At 38.8% G+C, this 18292-nt stretch overlaps 1 protein-coding gene across 2 annotated transcripts in view; it reads left to right on the forward strand.

The window, feature by feature from the left end:
• The window catches only part of LOC112137440 (E3 ubiquitin-protein ligase SMURF2), a 31189-nt gene extending 14173 nt beyond the window's left edge, over positions 1–17016 (forward strand). Inside the window, exons 8-20 of one of the 2 annotated variants that reach the window (XM_024259777.2) lie at positions 1124–1335; positions 4637–4721; positions 6243–6401; positions 6963–7019; positions 11027–11240; positions 11540–11643; positions 11719–11833; positions 12424–12602; positions 13604–13741; positions 13814–13934; positions 14021–14222; positions 14301–14376; positions 14987–17016. In XM_024259777.2, the coding sequence (XP_024115545.1) occupies positions 1124–1335; positions 4637–4721; positions 6243–6401; positions 6963–7019; positions 11027–11240; positions 11540–11643; positions 11719–11833; positions 12424–12602; positions 13604–13741; positions 13814–13934; positions 14021–14222; positions 14301–14376; positions 14987–15086 (1762 nt within the window). In that variant the 3' untranslated portion in view covers positions 15087–17016. The remainder of the gene's footprint in view (positions 1–1123; positions 1336–4636; positions 4722–6242; positions 6402–6962; positions 7020–11026; positions 11241–11539; positions 11644–11718; positions 11834–12423; positions 12603–13603; positions 13742–13813; positions 13935–14020; positions 14223–14300; positions 14377–14986) is intronic. The other variant, XM_024259778.2, reaches the window with a different exon arrangement.
• Positions 17017–18292: the final 1276 nt, after the last annotated feature.

The raw sequence follows: 18292 nt of genomic DNA on the forward strand, positions 1-18292 counted from the left end.
CACTTACTCGAGCAGCTAACTGTTTCAGCAGGAACAACTGTCGCCTACTTAGCCTGTATCACTGGAACCATTAGAGGAATAGGCAAATACGCCCACTTTTTTATTTTCTACTTTAAGGTGTCCCAAAGGAGTGAGGGACGGAGAAGAGGCAGGAAATGCTGACAAATTGGTCTTGCTGTGCTGAATGATGACCAGGCAGGGGAGACTTCAGAGATGTATGATAGGACCAAGGAGTTTATAATGGGAAAACGGTACCTGATAGAAAAAGTTCTCACTCGTATACAAAGAGGAAGGTGACGGGAAATGTAGTCTAAAAAAACAGCAAGAGGAAGTGGGTGGGAGAAGGAGTGAGTGGAGTGGTTATGAGTCCAGGCTGTAGATAGCCAAGGCGTCAGTAACTCTGCAAGCCAGACAGCGGTTAGACTGTGCACCCCATACACACACACACACGGTCAGACGGGGTGTGTGTACAGTAAGTCAGGCTGGATGTTTTTGTGTTTTCTTATCAGATACATTTTGGGAGTCTTTTTTTTTAAATAATATGCATCTCAGGTCAGGTTGTGCTTATCAAAAGTGATTTATTTGCTTATACCTATAATGGAAGTATAAACTATATAATAGAACTATAGCTATGTATGATGAAACTTCTGTAATTGCAAAAAAGTCTGATATAGCCTTTCTGTTTGTTCTTGCTGCCTATTTGTCAGAAGTTGTCTGAACAGGCTACGAGAGATGTAAAAATGTGTAATAGACCCGAGTTTGAACTCACCCTAATGCCTAGTTCTTTAGGCCCAAATTTACGGATATGGGTCTGACGGCTAAAACTCAGATGTAACTTGTTCATGAAACAGAAATATTATCCCAAGTACATCCGCAAATGAAAAAACACTCAAGCTGAACACAGATTCCTGCAACAGTCTGTGCGTGATTTTCAGATAGAGCATGAATGAAAAGCCGGGTTAACGAAGTGTCAGACAGTTGCATCAGTTTGGTGAACATGTCATAACAGGAGAGCCGCGGAGAAAAGAATGCCCACATGACTGAGCAGACTGAATTCAACTTTAATTTCAAAGTTGAAAGCTGATCTTCTTACAAACGCTCTACACGCTTTCCTTCCTCCCAGACCTGCGTCGGAGTACTCCAGCCCATCGGGGCGTCCCTCCAGCTGTGTGGTTGATGAGAACACTCCAGTCATGACACCTGTTAATGGGGCCGTGGCCAGCTGCCCTCCAGGCGAACAACGGGTCCAGGAGAGACGGGTTCGATCACAGCGGCATCGGAACTACATGAGTCGTACGCATCTGCATACGCCACCTGACCTGCCTGAGGGCTATGGTGAGAGACACCTTTTTACCCTTCTACAGATGTCAGAATTAATTTATAAAGATCATTCCGATGTTTATCCCTACTTCATCAGAGAACACTTTTGTTAAAATCTAATTTGTCAGACATTAACCATTTATGTGTTGATGCTGTTCAGGGCTTGAACAAACTCAAATAGGAGTTGCCACATAAGCTGTTGAGCTACAAGGGTTCAGAAAAATTACAACAGAAAACTGTGTCTGCTTATTAAAATTCTGTTGTTTTCACCTTAAGTCTAAAGTTTTATACAAAGTTCCTATAGAGATGACGTCACACAGGGTCGTCCCCCTCAAGGCGCCGCCATATCGGCAGGAATTGGGTCCATGAGGAATTGAATCAGCTGACTGCTGTGGTGAAGGAGGATAGCTATGGTTGATAACTCTTGTACAAATAGACTTGGGGAAAAAAGAAAGGTACAATATCCCCCCTCATTTGTGGGGGGTTAGGGGCCGGAGGAATACGCCTCCACGGCCAAAGGATTGCTGTTACCGGTCCATCCAACTTCATCAAAAACACTCTGATGATGCTTTGTAAAACATTTAATAAAAAAAAACTGGATTATTGCTCAACATAAAGAGTTTTTTTTTAAATTATTATTAAGAAGAAAAGACTGTACAGCAGCCACAGCGACTGCATACTTTTTGACGTAGATGAAGAGTGTCTCTCCGTACCTTAAAATCAGGAGCGTCCACTTCCTCCTAAATCAAATAATAAAAACCTGCTGAGGATGATAATTATTCTTATCTTCTTCAACATATCAGGGTTTTTTTCTGCCATTTCTGAGTCAGCTGACGGGGAGAGGAGCGCTGCCTCCCTCCGTGATCAGCTGCGCTCTGCTGTGTGGAGATCCCCTCAGCAGCGCAGCACCTCCTTCAGACACAAACATTTCATACAACCGTCTTGAGTTAGAAACAGAAATAATTGGGGGAACACTGCACATCATGTTATCACAGAGGCAATCTAAGTGGATCAGCGCCATTAATAGAGCCAGGAGCTACCAAAACAAGACTGAAGACATGTTCTTGTAACATTTTTCTCATGATGGAGGACATAAGTGTCCCTGTCAGTCATGGCCTTCTGCAAAAAGCTACTAATCCTCTCCCACAGCCAAGCTACAGAGAAGAGAGGACTCTATTAACAAAGAGGTGGAGTTTGATCATCTTCATAGGGACACGGAGGCTGGTGTGTCATGAACACAACATACAATATGGAGCTGTTACCCGGGTTAGACCTCTGGCTGGACTAGAAATATGCAGTTGACCAACTATGTGAAGTTTGTGACTATTCCGGTTCTCTTTTTCCAACCCTGTTCCAAAGCACTTACTAAACAGTTACTGGTAAGTGCAGCAGAACCTGTATGACCAGATATTGGGTCCATTTGGACTTAGATAGATAGAGGTGGGAGGCAGAAACGAGGGTAATGGCATTACTATCAGCGTTATAAGTTAAGAAACTGAGTTATCTAACTACTTTTAATCTCGCTACACCACCGTGATAGTTATTTAGAAGAATGTTTACTAGTTTATAGATGTGCTTTATCAGCCTCAAGCATTTTTTTGTGCTTCATATCCATAAGTGTCTTGTAGAGCAGTGGTCTTCAACCATTATCAGGCAGACCGGTTTGGACCGGTCCAAATGGGGCATTTTTAAGCTTCCGGTTTCTGAAAATCTGTTTTCAAAATAAAATGCTACTACAAGAAATTTTGTTTAAAAAATCTAAAAATATCAGTAGATTTTTAAAATATAGATTATGAAGATTCAGTGAGTCAAAATTGACGTAAAACTGGTATTTTCTAAATATAAAATAAGCGTGAATCCGCCATGTCTCTTGAAGTGGTGTTATGTAAATTGCTCAGCGTTGGTACGCACCAATATTCAGATAAAAGCTCACATCCTGAATAACACGATATTTTTTTTTGTGTTTTATCACATGGTCAGCTGTCTGTAAAACCTTGTTGTAGTGACACTGTACTTGGCTTATGAATAGTCCATGATAGTCAGTCCATGCCATTGACTTATTCATAAGTAATAAGGTGTAAAAATGTATAAATGCCACTACTTTTTCAGAGGATCATTAGGGAAAAAAGAATGTACCTCTGCATGACAAACCGAGTCTTTGTCCACACCCGTCCCTCCAAGAACAGCATAAATAAAAGTTAAACATATATTTGGGGACACTGAGTTTGGCTTCTTATCAATGTAAATGATTGCTGCTCCTGTTCTGACATTTGCAGCTGTGATGCAGTCAATCATATTCTGTGTTCATTGATTTAACATTAAAAGGCATTATTAGATGCTCTAATAATTTATCTGTTTAATGTCGTCCACTTGCTTAAAGGATGCAAACTTTTTCAAAAAACTTCAAGAAAAACTACAAAAATAAATACAGCTGCAACCTTACAACAAAGTAATTCTGCTCTTAAGAACACAGCAAACAAATCCTTCATGCAGGAGCTGTAAAACAAGTTAATATATAGGTGTGGTGCTAAGGGCCACTGATGCAGCATGGCACTGTTGGACCTGTGCCTCGTTTGAAAGGTCCTGCTGCGTCCACTGAAGCCGCCTGAAGTAGGACGGAGTGAGTCACTGGAGCCCAGTGGCTTTTAGGAGCCGTCACCCTCAGCTGAACCCACTGAATTAATGGCTGGGTGTGGTGGGTGACAATTGAGAGCAGGAATCTGTCTGGGGAAAAAGTAAAATAGGGAAAAAAGTGGTGCCAGTAGGAAGCTGAAATGTGTAGTGATGGATTAGCTCACCAATACACTGGCAGCTAGGACTCTCCATGCAGGACTTCTCATTTTCTTTATGAGTTTATTGCTCAGTTATCACAAATGATCAACCACCCTGATTTTTCTTAATACCATCAATATTCCTTTACATATTTATTAGTGAGTGTCATAGGAAGCCATGATGAAGTTTACTGTCATCCTTTAGCTTGAAAATCAGCTTTGTTAACTCAAAAGTACATTAAAAGAGTATCTGCTGATTTAAGTTTTGCTCACATTATTCTTAATCCCTATTTAGAAAAAGTTTGCCTGAGTCTGAAAATTAACTGAACTAGTTAAGTTGCTTTCAAAAACAGTTAAATCAACAATGTCCCAATGCTCTTGCTGTCACATAAACTATAAACAACATTTTTTTTCTAAGATATGCAAACCCACCTCTGATGGTTTCTCTTTGAAGTTTAACACGTCTTTTTTCAATAGCAGCTTCAAGATTTCTCTATTTTTCTTTTCATTTTTTATGTTTTTCATCATTCCATCCCCGTTTTTAGAGCAAAGAACAACCCAGCAAGGCCAAGTCTACTTCCTCCATACCCAAACCGGAGTCAGCACGTGGCATGATCCTCGGGTGCCCAGGTAACTACTTCACCAACACGTATTTCACCTGTGCAAACTGTAGTTTGTCATTGAACCCCGTAACAATAATATATATATAGAGAGAGATTGTATATATAGTTATATTTTTTACAGTATTCCCCCTTATTCGCGGGGTTAGGGACCAAAGACAACCGAGAGTATGGAGAACCCCCGTCCCTGTATCTTCCCTCCACCCCCGCAGCCTCAGAATGTCTGTTACTGATCCATACTCATCAAAAATACTTCTGATTATGCTTTGTAAACATTTATTAAAGAACACTGGAGTATTCTCAACAATAGTTTTTTTTTATTTTATTTACAATATAAGACTATACTGCAGCGTACTGAATGACGCAGATGAAGAGTGTCACTCTATGTGCCTCAAAACCAGGAGCGTGCCCTTCCTCCTTCATCAAATAAGTTCAAGAGACCATCTTCTTCCAGAAGAGGGCGGTTTCATGACATGATAAACACCTGCTCCAGATGATAATTATGGTCCATGATTATCTTCTTTACCTGAGCAGGGTTTCTTTTGGCATCTTCTGAGTCAGCTGATGCATTTCTCCATGCAGGAGTATGGAGAAATGCTGTTAAAAAAAAGCAGTTTTGAAAAAGCTCTCAGTTGTAATGTAAAAACTTGAATGTGTGGGTCAAAGTCTCCCTGCTCCTGGTTCATTCACTTACAGGCAAATCGATCCATGTACGTCTTCATTTTCTTGTCCTAAGTGGCATCTGGCTCTAAGCTGTACGGTTGGAAAGCTCCCATATTGCTCACCATTTTGTAGCACTGCTAATGTTAGCTTGTTCTTGTGAGGGGCTGTGAGTTAGCGGTAGTGTAAACAAGGGGATGATGGGAAAGCAGTGGAGTCTTACTTCCCGCTCCCAACCTGTGCTGCACAAACTTGCTTCTATAAAGAGACACAGATGTTTTATTTTGGCACCTTTTTGAGTTTTCTACCAGTTCAATAATCATTAAACATTTTTGTTGCACTGTAATTTTACCCTTTTTGTCTTTATTTGAGTGTATTTTTTCACATGGCTTTTATCTGCATGTCATTAGAGATCAGTTAAGATCAAACGATCTCCTCCTTGCAGAGTGACATCATGTCTTTAATAAGTGTCATCCTCCAAACTGCTTTTTAGTTAGCAGTCTGTCTGAGTTCCCTGGAGACTATAGGTGTCAAATCCACAGTTTTTTGCATCACAAATGGACCTTTTATTGTCAGATCGTTAATACATTGATTTGTTTAATTTTTGAAAATATCACGAATGAACTAAATGACCTGCTCTAAACAAACATTTAAAAAACTTCTATTTTCCTTCATCGGTTGCTGGCTCTGTTGTTCATTCCTTTTTCATCTAAATGTTCTATTTTGAGGCAATATTTATTCAGTTTTCTGTCCTGATTGACTTTTAAAGCAGGTGGAAAACTCCACATTTATCTCAGATGTAGGTTCTGAAGTATTTATTTCTGGAAGTCGATTTGTTGCAGAATGAAGAGTTTTTTTATGTTTTTCTCAGGGACTTGAGCAATGTGAACTGTGAAGAGCTGGGCCCGCTGCCACCAGGCTGGGAGATCCGAAACACAGCCACAGGCCGGGTCTACTTTGTTGATCACAACAATCGGACAACACAGTTCACAGACCCACGGCTGTCTGCAAACCTGCATCTGGTTCTCAAGTGAGTTTCTCCAGTCAGCACATCTGTTCTTCAGGCTTGTGTTTTAGTCTTCTTATGAGATTTCTTCTTTCAGATTATTTGTTCTATATTTTTTGTAAAAAAAAATAAAAAAGACAGGACTTTTTATTTTTATATTTCATGACTTGATTATTTTGGAAATAGTCATTAAAGAGGATCAGTGCCGTCTTTGCTGCAAGCACTAATCTGACTTTATGTTTGTTTTTTTCTTCTTCCTTATTTTCATTGCTTTTCATTTGTTTCCACTTTTTATTCACATTTCCTTTTCTTCTGTTGTCCTCACATACTCTTCTTTTCCTGTACCTGATATCTTCTAAATTGTTTTTGTGAATCATCTTGCTCTTTTTCCTTGGTTTTTCTTTTGTCTTTGGGAAATCTTCCTTTTATTTCACATTTTTTTGTTTCTCCCTTTTTCATTTGCTGCTTTTCTTTATAATATCACCACTGCTTTCAATGCTTCAACTATTCTTTTATTCACTTTTCTTTTAAATTTTGGTCCTACTTCTTGTGGTTTCTTCCACTCCCTCCTCCTGTTCTCTCCAGCAGCCCAAGTCCAAATGGTTCCCGTGTGGCCATAGACAGCCAGAACACTAACCTCAGGTACCCTTTCCAGCACACACATACTGCAGGAGAACACACGTGTTCTCGTGATATTTGTGGTTATGAAACTGTTGTGGATTCATGCTCTCTCTTCTAAACTGTATGTGCAGCCTGAAAAATGCTTGCTAACATCAAAATTCAAGAGTTTCACTGTCAAAACACAGAGAAACACACACTCAGTTACACCACACGCACATACACAGAAAGTGCTGATACTCAGTTTTCCAAAGGTGAATATCTAGTTTGTGGCTGTTATTGCAGATATGCATGGTTGTGTTCCGTGTGCATGATAACCTCTTTAGCACACAGACAGATATGCAGCTGTTCCATTTCAGTTTAATTTTTTCTTTTCATTTCCATGAAACAACAAAAGCGAAAGATCTTTCACAAGCTCTCACACACGGGAAATGACAGGGAGCAGAAGAAGAAAACTTAGTTTTCTGCTCCTTTTACACACACACTCATAAATATCTAACATATATATATATGTGTGTGTGTGTGTGTGTGTATAACAGACACTGGTAATTGTGTATTTCAATAACTATTTCAGTAGAGGGAACCCTGATGAACTGTCCTCAGGAAAATGCTGAACTTCAGCATTTGGTCTCTATATTATTATTATATTTGGTCTCTTTGTTATTGTTTGTTTAGATTTGGAGAAAGCTTTAGGAAGCTTTTTTTGTTTATTTTCTATGCCAGCATTTAGGACAAATACGAGATTTTTTTTCTTCTTTTTTTTTCCAATGCTAAAATACTAATTAAAACTTTCACAACAACAGTGCCTTGGGCGATAAACATATTCGGAAAATCCCCATCTGGTCCTTCAGTCAAATGGTATCCATGTGTGTCTGAACAGTCTGTGGTGAGTTGATGTTATCCTGTCAGCATCAACAAGTAGTTGTGGCTCCTTATTTGGAGAGACCCAGCAAGATTTTGGAACCTTCAAAAGGTCAAACTTAATAAGCTATAATTTGTAATAAAGCTTTTCATCAGGCGCACATATGTATAAAGGAAACATGCCTTCCCTTGTAATTCTGGTCACAGCAAAAGCGGTGAGCTTGTCAAAAAGGTTTTAATTCTTTTAGTTAAATATACGTGTATTTTTAATCTCAAAGATGCATATTTTAAGGTTTGTTTTCATATCGTGACAGAGCAGACAAAGGGAACTCGGAGTACCTCGTTAAACAGAATTCAGAAATTTTAAGCGTTTTTGAGGTTTTTTGTTTGTTTGGATGTGTTAAAAAACAGTAAAACTAGTTTTGCTTGGAGACCCATTCTTCTAAATGACATGAAAGATATTTATTAGTGTGACCCGAGTTTACTTGCATAGGTGCATTCTGGATTTGCATACATTCTTTGCACTGCGGTGCCCCAGTTCGGTTATCCAAGAGTCTGCCCATAAAAACACTGAACTCGGTACCTTTTCTTTGCCAATTTAATAAATAAAAAAGTTGAAGAAATTAATCCTTCCTATTGCTAATTTTTTCCTGCTCCTCACAAAGAGTGTGATGGATGAATGAAGTCTGCAGATCTCAGTCTCCTGGTATTCTGAAAGCACCTGATTTAAATATTAGTCAGACGTTTCTGGAGCCTTTGACCTCAGATGATAAGGCACTCGGATTGTCAGACGGTTAGGCACAGCTGCATGGCTGTGGTCTGCCTGAGTCTATCACATTCTGAGCTTCCTCACGCACGCCAGCACACACTGTATGTCTAAAAGATGACATCAGTGTATTGTTTTAATATTTCCAATATTTTCTTTTATGCTTTAAATGTAAATTCTGTGCATAAATGGTTTATTTAACTGGTGTCAGATGAATATAATTTCAAAATTAAATGCAAAGAGAAAGTAAACGCCGCCCTTAAACACATGCAGTATGTTCTCTTTATTTAATGGCCCATACATTAGGAATGAGACAGTTTTGTACCACAGGGATTTCTGCCTATTTCTTAAGCATGTTCGAAGTAAGAAACAGTTTTATAATGACCTGGCTTAGAGTTTGAAAAGGCCAAATGTAGAAGTTTTGAAGAAATGACTAAATTTAATTTAAACATTTCCCTGTTTTTGTTTTTAGTTCCCTCTTAACATTTATGTTGTGGGAAGTCTAAAGAGTTGGTCTTTTGACCGTCTCCAAAGGCTGTTTCTGGATTCCCCTCTTTACTTGAGACATGATTATTTTTTGCTGTTCTTGGATTTTCTTTACTGGTCACAAAAATATATGCAATACTCATTTAGGAACTAAAAACCATAAACTATGTTAAATTGTATTTTAATTTTATTCTGCCCTTGGATAGAAACAGGAAATATGTGTATTATATGGTTTATGAGTCCTCTAGCTGACAGGAAATCATTTCATTTTGTAAATCTTTTCTTGTCGTCTTCCTTCCTGTAGTGAGTCTTAGAACTACTTTGCTGCCATCTTTCCTTTTTCTCAACATGTAAAAACACTCGGTCGACCCAAACGTAGATTGTTGACTAAATTTACATTTTTATATACTCAAAGGCATGAATTTTCCAAAATATTTAAAGTAAATACTGTTTTTTTTTTTAAGTAACCATTTATGGTCAGTTTTTGTTTTTTTTTTGCTCATTCTGTCTTCTTCTTCTGGAATAAGGTGTAATGCTATAGCGTGATCACCACCTAGTGGTCAAACTGAAACGTCCTCTATGAGAAGCAGAACAATTGTTGGAGCTTTTCTGTTTGAGAATCCATCTTACACTGTATGGTATTAACAATCTCATTATAATTTCACTTATACTTTTTAAAGTATGTGAACTGTATCAGATCAAAATGAAAATCTTCAAAACGTATATATACAAATGTTTCTAAATGTGTAAACTGTGGAAAATTAAATTGAGTAGATTGAAAGAATAATTAAAAAAATCAGAATTAATTGGATCCAGACTATGATGAATCGATTCTGGAAATTATTGGTGATAAGCAGCCCTACAAAATTCCTTTAAAGAAGAGGTCCTCTGCTTAGTCAGCATCCTCTTTAGAGAACATAAGGTCTGCTGTCCTGCTAAAGAGAGGTTGTTTATTCAAGGCCCTCCCAGGCCTTTCACCACCAGCATCACAGCGTGGACTGAGCCGGTCAGAACCAGAAGGATCGCCTTTGATTGTAACCAGTTCTTTCTTAGGAACCAGAAAACTCCAAAACGGGATAAAGTTATTTTTTGTTGTTATTTATTTATTTTAAATCCCTTGTTGCACTTGCAATGTATCAAGAATATGCACTACTCGGACATTTCTCATTCGCCTAATAATCCTAAATTACAATTGCAGTGAATTCCAATCAGCAGCTTGGAGCACACTCTGGATTAGGCAAAATAATTTTGATTTTTTACTCATGCTCTGGCAGAAATGAGAGGAAATAATTAAATCCCAGAAGTTTCAATCCTCTTTTACTTTATTCTAAATAACATTTATTCCTGTGATTTATAGGTGGGATTGATGCTTCACAGCAAGAACAAACGTTCATGAAAAACCAAAAATTCTAAAAAATCCTTTTTTTCTGAGTTGGTTTATACAAAGTGTTGTTTAGTGTTACAAATAATTACTATTAAACCCTTCTTAAATTCAGCACCACACACGTTTGACAGTTTCCTCACAATTCGGTTCAGTAGTGTAACATACAGTTTGATTTTTAAGCAGAGAATTGTGGCATCCCTAATATTCTTAGGCCTTGCTGTATTAGATTTGCTGAGAGTGTTTAGACATCAGTGAGGACTTTAGGGGCTGAAAGGGAATTTCTCACAAGATTCCAGAGGTCGGTGGTTGAAGGATGAATGAAATGAAAGGATTTGGGAATTTTGCACAACACATGCATCAATCTTTGTATAAATCTTAAATGTATTCACCATAATCAAAGTTGTAAACGAGGGAGTACACAATCCCACAGGATGTTATAATGTCAGTTTGCACTGGTTTCATAAAGAGACTGTAGAGTCAGGTCCACCAAGTTTCTCTTCATCCTGACCGTCCTTCTCTGACCGTTCAATACAGCAACCAGCCTCAGATGAAAGACCAGGGCGGTCCCGTTGGCCCTCCCCAGGCTCTGTCCCCAGCCCAGCTCCCCGAGGAGGCAGAATGTCTCACGGTTCCAAAATACAAGAGAGACCTGGTGCAGAAGTTGAAGATCCTGAGACAGGAGCTGTCGCAGCATCAGCCGCAGGCCGGCCACTGCCGCATTGAGGTCAGCCGGGAAGAGATCTTTGAGGCAAGTCACAAACAATCATACAAGTTTATTTCTTTTCCTCTGAGTCAATTATTTTTTTTCTAACTTATTAAAATACAGCGCCAGTGTTTATGTTCTTTAATTTACTGTAATTTTTTAATTGTTAGCACGATTATCGTAATTCCAGTAGATTCTAAAGGAGAAAAGTGGCTCATGCAGTTACAGTACATTAAATATTTTGTGTCTAAGCGTCACCAGTGACACCTCAGGTGTTAAAGGATTAGAAAAAGAAAACCTGAGTTTTATTTCATTTTGATTTTTTCCGTTTTGGGGAATAATAGGAATCCTATCGACAAGTGATGAAGATGCGGCCAAAGGATCTTTGGAAAAGACTGATGATCAAGTTCAGAGGGGAAGAAGGTCTAGATTACGGAGGAGTTGCAAGGTAACATGATGTTTTCCCATTTGACTTGTTTGCTTTTTTTGAGCTGTTTTTAACTTGGAATCTGTTTGTTTTTAGGGAGTGGTTGTATTTGCTGTCACATGAAATGCTGAATCCGTACTATGGTCTGTTCCAATACTCCAGAGATGACATCTACACCCTCCAGATCAACCCGGACTCTGCTGTCAATCCTGTAGGAATCATTTTGCTTTATAGTCATAACGTGTGATAGATCTGATTTAAAGGTGTTTGTATCCTTCTAGACTGGAAAAAGTTTATGCTCATCTTCTTTTTTAACATAAAAAGTTTGTTTTATTCAAATATCCTAATGCTTAACTTCTTAACGCCTAAATATATTCAGCTATGACAAAAAAATGTCACTTTTGTTTTGAAGTAGACGCCACATTTTGGCATTTTTAGAGCCTAATGAGTTTGTTGCATACTTGCGACAACAGGCATTAAGGGGTTAATTCTTGTAGCTGCCACATGAATAAACTCTCAGTTCTTATGCAGCAAGTGAAATGGGTGGACCAAAGTCTCTCTGCTCGAACATCTTCATTTTCCACGTCTGAGCTGGTCTCTCTCTTGGGGATGATGGGATATTATCAGAGGCTTAATTCCACGCCAACAGTCCCTCCTACAACTCTGAGTCAAATTTTTGCCACTCTATAAAAACTTAAAAACAACACAAAATATAGTTGGATTGAGACTTTAAACTGTATGACAGGTTTAAAAATAAAAAAACTGATGTGAATCTTTGTCAAACTCTTGTTCAATCTGCAGGAGCACCTGTCCTACTTCCACTTTGTGGGTCGTATCATGGGCCTGGCTGTGTTTCACGGCCACTACATCGATGGGGGGTTCACACTGCCCTTCTACAAACAGCTGCTGGGAAAACCCATCACGCTGGACGACATGGAGTCTGTGGACCCCGACCTCCACAACAGCCTCGTCTGGATTCTGTAAGACTGCTTTAAATGATCACCCAGCTTTACATATACGTTTATCTTCAAAGGGATGTGGAGCTTTTCTACTAAAGATGTATTTGTGGGGTGAAGAGAAACAAGTTCTATCAAAGCTGAGAACGGAACCCCCTGACTGTCAGACTGATCTGATGAGTTTTAGCCAACCGCAAAAGAGAAAAAGCCAACAAAGAAAATAAATATTTACTTGGCTTTGGCAATATTTTTTCCATTTCTATTTTTTATTTTTTTCTGTTAAACCCACCTGTTCAATAAAAATACCTAAAATATATAAAGACATATTTTTAAACTAAGATTTTAGAGAACATTGTTTTTTGGGGGGGGTAAATTGTACATACATTTTAATCTTAAACTTTTATTTAACAGTTCACAGTGATTTACTTTTCACGTATCAAATTTTTTAGAGCATAAAGCTCACTTAAAATCCATTAATATTCTCAAAAATCAACAGCGCCCCTTATAATTTGATGTATCTTATGGTCTAAGAAAAGTAGTATTTGTCACCTTTTTTAAGGTTATATTCAGACTGGACACATTTGGTCCCCATAAAGTAAAAGTTCATTTTCCCTGGAAATAATCTGGAACAAATCTTCAGTCTGAATACACACAAGAACACTCGGAGACCAGGAACCGCTCTCTGACCCGTCTTTTGAGTTGGTCTCGGTTTGTTGAGCTCGGGTTTGCTCAGTTTCTTCGATCTGAGTAGACTCTGTGCTCAGAATAGAACAACTGGACAAAAATGGCCACTGTAGCCGGGCATTATGGGATGTAAACGATGAGCCTTGGAGAAATGTGGAGCAACCATAAAACACAGCTACTCGCTGAAACGTGGTGCAGACTCATTAAAGCAACTTTTAACAACAATCTATATGTCATAAACACTTTTCAGCGCTCCTCCTCAGCCGTCGTCTCCTCAGAAACCCTCTTGCAGTAAGTCCTAAAACAAAAGTCTCATCTAGTTCTGCCTCTGTTCTGTTCAGAGGAAACGACATCACTGGAGTCCTGGACCACACCTTCTGTGTGGAACACAACGCTTACGGGGAAATTATCCCACACGAGCTCAAGCCGAACGGGAAGAGCATCTCTGTGACCGAGGAGACCAAGAAGGAGTACGTCAGGTACTGAGAGAGGAACACACTCTGTACGCCCCCACAGGGTGACAGCCAGCGAGTAACTGTGGCGTCCCTCAGGTTGTACGTGAACTGGCGTTTTCTTCACGGCATCGAGGCTCAGTTTCTGGCTCTGCAGAAAGGTTTCAACGAGGTCATCCCCCAGCACCTGCTCAAAGCTTTCGATGAGAAGGAGCTGGAGGTGCGGCGCCTGTCAGAGACACGAGAACAACTCTGGTTATTTTAGTGAAACAGGCCTTACATTCTGAGGTGTTTTTGTGGCTGCAGCTAATCGTGTGCGGCCTCGGAAAGATCGACATCGTCGACTGGAGGTCCAACACCCGTCTGAAACACTGCACCACGGAGAGCAACATTGTCAAGTGGTTTTGGAGAGCCGTGGAGTCCTTCGATGAAGAGAGGAGGGCTCGGCTGCTGCAGTTTGTAACTGGCTCCTCTAGAGTGCCCCTGCAAGGCTTCAAGGCTTTACAAGGTACATGACCTCCAGCAGATCAGACTGAGGGATGTGTGTCTGCTGGGTGAGAATCCTGACCACTTGTCTTCACTGCAGGTGCTGCAGGACCCAGACTCTTCACAATTCATCAGATTGATGCCAACGCCAACAACCTGCCCAAAGCTCACACCTGGTCTGTATTGCAGGAAATCCTGAACCATTTCCAAACAACAGTGAATTATTATTGGTTTATTGATGGGATGGGCCGATATTGTTTTTTCCAGCTGATACCAATAGAACTCTGACTTCAAACTCAGAATTCAGAGTTTTTATTCTTCCGTTTTTCCTTTGTGCCAACAAATAGGCATAATTCATATTAATTAAAAAACAGAAGGTCATGAATGCAAATCCAAATTTCTTAAAGGCTAAACTAAGACTTTCTGGATCCTTCTAGGTTTTGATCAGTAGAAAACGAGCCCGAATGACTCTTTTACTGTTAAAGTTTGCCGACCATAAGCTTCCCAATGCCAGGGATCTATTAGGAACAAGTATCCATGTCATAAATAAAGTTTATCTGAAAACAGTCCGAACACTGTCATAGACTCAAATTATGCAAATATCAGCCGACACCCATATACTCCTAATTGTTAGGGCACTTTTTGGTCATAGTTCTATTTTTAAGGTCAGATTGTTCTTGAGAGCAGTAACTAATGGCTCTTTGTGTAGGATAGTTTGTCCCTGTGTCTCCGTTTGGATGTTTCTGTCATTCACGTGTCTTCTTCTTCTCCTCCGTCCCCCTCCAGTTTCAACCGGATCGACATTCCCCCCTACGAGAGCTACGAGAAACTCTACGACAAGCTACTGACGGCCATCGAGGAGACGTGTGGCTTTGCAGTAGAATGAGAGCGAGCTGTTGTTGAGCTGACAGGTTCGTTCAGCCTGCAGTCTTCCTCCATGTTCCCTCCTCATTATTTTGGTTTAAAGAGCTGCTATTAGGTTACCCCATCTTGTTTTTTGAGGTTTTTTTCTTTTATTAGAAACTAAAAGACATTGCTGGATCAGCATTGTCCAAGAAACCGCTTGCTTTGAAGATTCTTTTGGACGACCGCAGTTCACGCTCTTGTTCAGCAAATATTTACTGACTGATCCATGTCATGCTACTGAATCTGTCACACTGCAAGTAGCCGTGTCTTTCCTTTAGTAGCCACTCTACAGTGTTCTTCATCCTGTTAGAGGCACCATTCATTCATCCTACCTCAGTAAACTGCTTTTTTTTGAAGGCTTTCATCCTAAATACCACTTCAAACAAAAAAAAGGATTTATGTTCATGTTTTCACACCAGCAGTGATTTTTCTACTTGTGAAACATATCCTTAGAGAAGTGTGAAGGTAGCGCTGGTCCAGACCACTCAGAGACTTTTGGACTCTGGTGATGAAGAAGGTGTGTGTCCCACAGCGCCACCACTTCTGTTATCTTCAGTCCCACCCTCAAATCTGCTACGTCTTCCTCTTATTTTCTCACAGTCCTCCTCTGCTGCATGCGTGTCAGTGACTTGTAGGCCAACTTGGAGCAAGGATTGGATAGCTTTCTTCCTTCACATCCCTTTCAAGGAAAGAAGTATTACCCTGTAGACACTTAAGAGCACTTTACAAGCTGAGCAGTGGTGGCAGGAGTGCTTTCTTCATGTTACTCAAATATGTTTGTTTCTCTTTATGTTTTTTTCAACCACGATAGAAATACTCAAAGGCAAAAAATATCTAAACCTGTAATTTTTGAGTACATATGTATAAATGCATAGCTATTTTTTGTATATTATCTGTTCAAATGCAAGCATGTTGGTGTCCTTCACAGACCTCTTTGCATTCTCAGGTGAGTCATTTTTTAAAAATCATAAATGAGGGGGGCAAAAAAAGAGAATCCTGTCTTTGTCATGGTGTGAGGGTAAAGTGATGTTTTCATTTGAGTCACCGTCGGCACCGATCACGTTCCCGGTGTCATTCGCACACCGACTTTAAGAGCAACAAATAAATCCTCCCAGCTGGAAGTTGCTGCTGAACATCTGGGTGCCACACAGAAAAATTAAAATCAGAGGTCACACCCCCCCAAATGAGTCGATAAAAAAATGCATGAATGGATGCTTGGGAGGGAATGTCTTATTTATTTGCATATTTGTTCAAAGACTTTTTTAATGAGGAAAAACAAAATCTATTTACATTTTTTGTGTGTAAACTGCCTGCATTAATCTGCCATCATGAAGTTTATTCAGAATAATTCACATCAACCCCCTGAGGTTGCACACAAAAACCCTTTTACTGCCGGTGACCGTGTCGTTTTCTGGTTGGAACAATCCCCTTCTATCATGGTTGAAATCCCAATAAGATCTGTTTAAAATAAAAAGTATAATTTAAAGAATTGTTTAAACTGAATACCAGCTTTGTTATATAAATATTCAAGTTTGGTTTAATGGTTAAACTGGTCAAAACCCCTCAGAACCGGTGGGATCATCCAGAGTGGCTGTTTTTACATGTGGACTGCAGGTCTTAAAGGGTTAATGACAAAATTACATCAAACTCTTCAATTATCTGATGTGTAATTCCGTACCAAATAAAAATGTAATTACATTTTAAAAGCTTCACATGTTTGGTTTCTGTTTTTGTATTTATTACATCAGTACTTGTGTTCATAGTTTTCGTATCAGCTGCTCTGAGAGTTTGTACCTGACACCTGTATAAAGAACAATAAAGATGCAACGTAAGAAACTTCTTCAACCCTTGCAGAACATCAAGCAATAAAATGATGCTGTTTGAGCAGAACAGCTGTATGTTTTACAGAACCATCTGTAGTACTGTCTTTATTTTATTTATTGTTTTGTGTTTTCATAAAAGACATTTGAAAATGAGATTGATAAATTTTCAGTAATATTCTCTTTTTGACCAATTTTAAGCTTTTCAAGCTGAAAGGCCTCGTGTTGAGCAAAACATTCATTCAAAAGCATATTTTTATTAAATTTAATATTTTTTTTAATTTAAAAAATCACTCTCCCTGCATAGTCCATGTGCCTCCGTTGTGGGGTGGGGGGTGCACCTGAGGCCGCATCAGAGTTTGAAGTCAAATTTCTGAGATTAAAGTCAAACTTCTGAGATTAAAGTCAGAATTCTGAAATTAAAGTCAGGATTCTGAGATTAAAGTCAGAATTCTGAGTTTTAAAGTCAAACTTCTGAAAATAAATTCAAATTTCTGAAATTAAAGTCAGAATTCTGACAATTATTTGATTTCAGAATTTTAAGATGCAATTACAAATTCTGAGATTAGTCAAAATTCTTAGGTTAAGTTCAGAATTCTGAAATTAAATTCAGAATTCAAAGTTTAAAATCAAATTTCTGAGATTAAATTCGAAATTCTGAGTTTAAATTCAAAAATCTGGATTTAAATTCAGAATTCTGAGATTAAATTCAGAATTCTAAGTTTAAAATCAAATTTCTGAGATTAAATGAATTCTTAAATTAAAATCAAGATTCTGGGTTTATTTGTAAAAATTCTGAGATTAAAGTCAGAATTCTGAGATTAAATAAACATTTTTCATGCCACCCCTTTTTTTTCTCAATGACCCTAATCCTCTTCCTTGATCTACAAGCAAGTTTTCACAATATTTGTAATAACTTGTACATTTATTTTTAAACAGGAGTATTATTCTTAGAAATAGATTTGAAAAAAACATTTTTCTTTTAACTAAACTGATAAATCCACAATGTAATACGATGTTGTACAATAAGTTTATTTTGTCATGTATTCTCCATGTTGTTCTCCAAGAGTTTAAAAATTATATTTAGCAGCTGTTCTTTTAAATAGTCCATGTTTTCCCCCAAATTAACAAAATTGTAGCGTAAAAAAACCTTTCATCAGGCAGAAATAATCAAAACTTCCATTCACTTCTTAAAATAAAATTGCAACAAAACTCCATTCACTAGAAGGCGCTGTTTCTCCTTTGTTTCGCCATCCTCGTCCACCAGGGGTCGCCCTTTGCCCGTCTTCTAGGTGCACCTTTGCTGAACGAACACTAGGTGGTGCTGTGACGAGAAATGGTTTCCTCCGCCACTGGACGGTGCCGT

The sequence above is a fragment of the Oryzias melastigma genome, linkage group LG1, assembly GCF_002922805.2.
Source record: "Oryzias melastigma strain HK-1 linkage group LG1, ASM292280v2, whole genome shotgun sequence".
Lineage (NCBI taxonomy): Eukaryota > Metazoa > Chordata > Actinopteri > Beloniformes > Adrianichthyidae > Oryzias > Oryzias melastigma.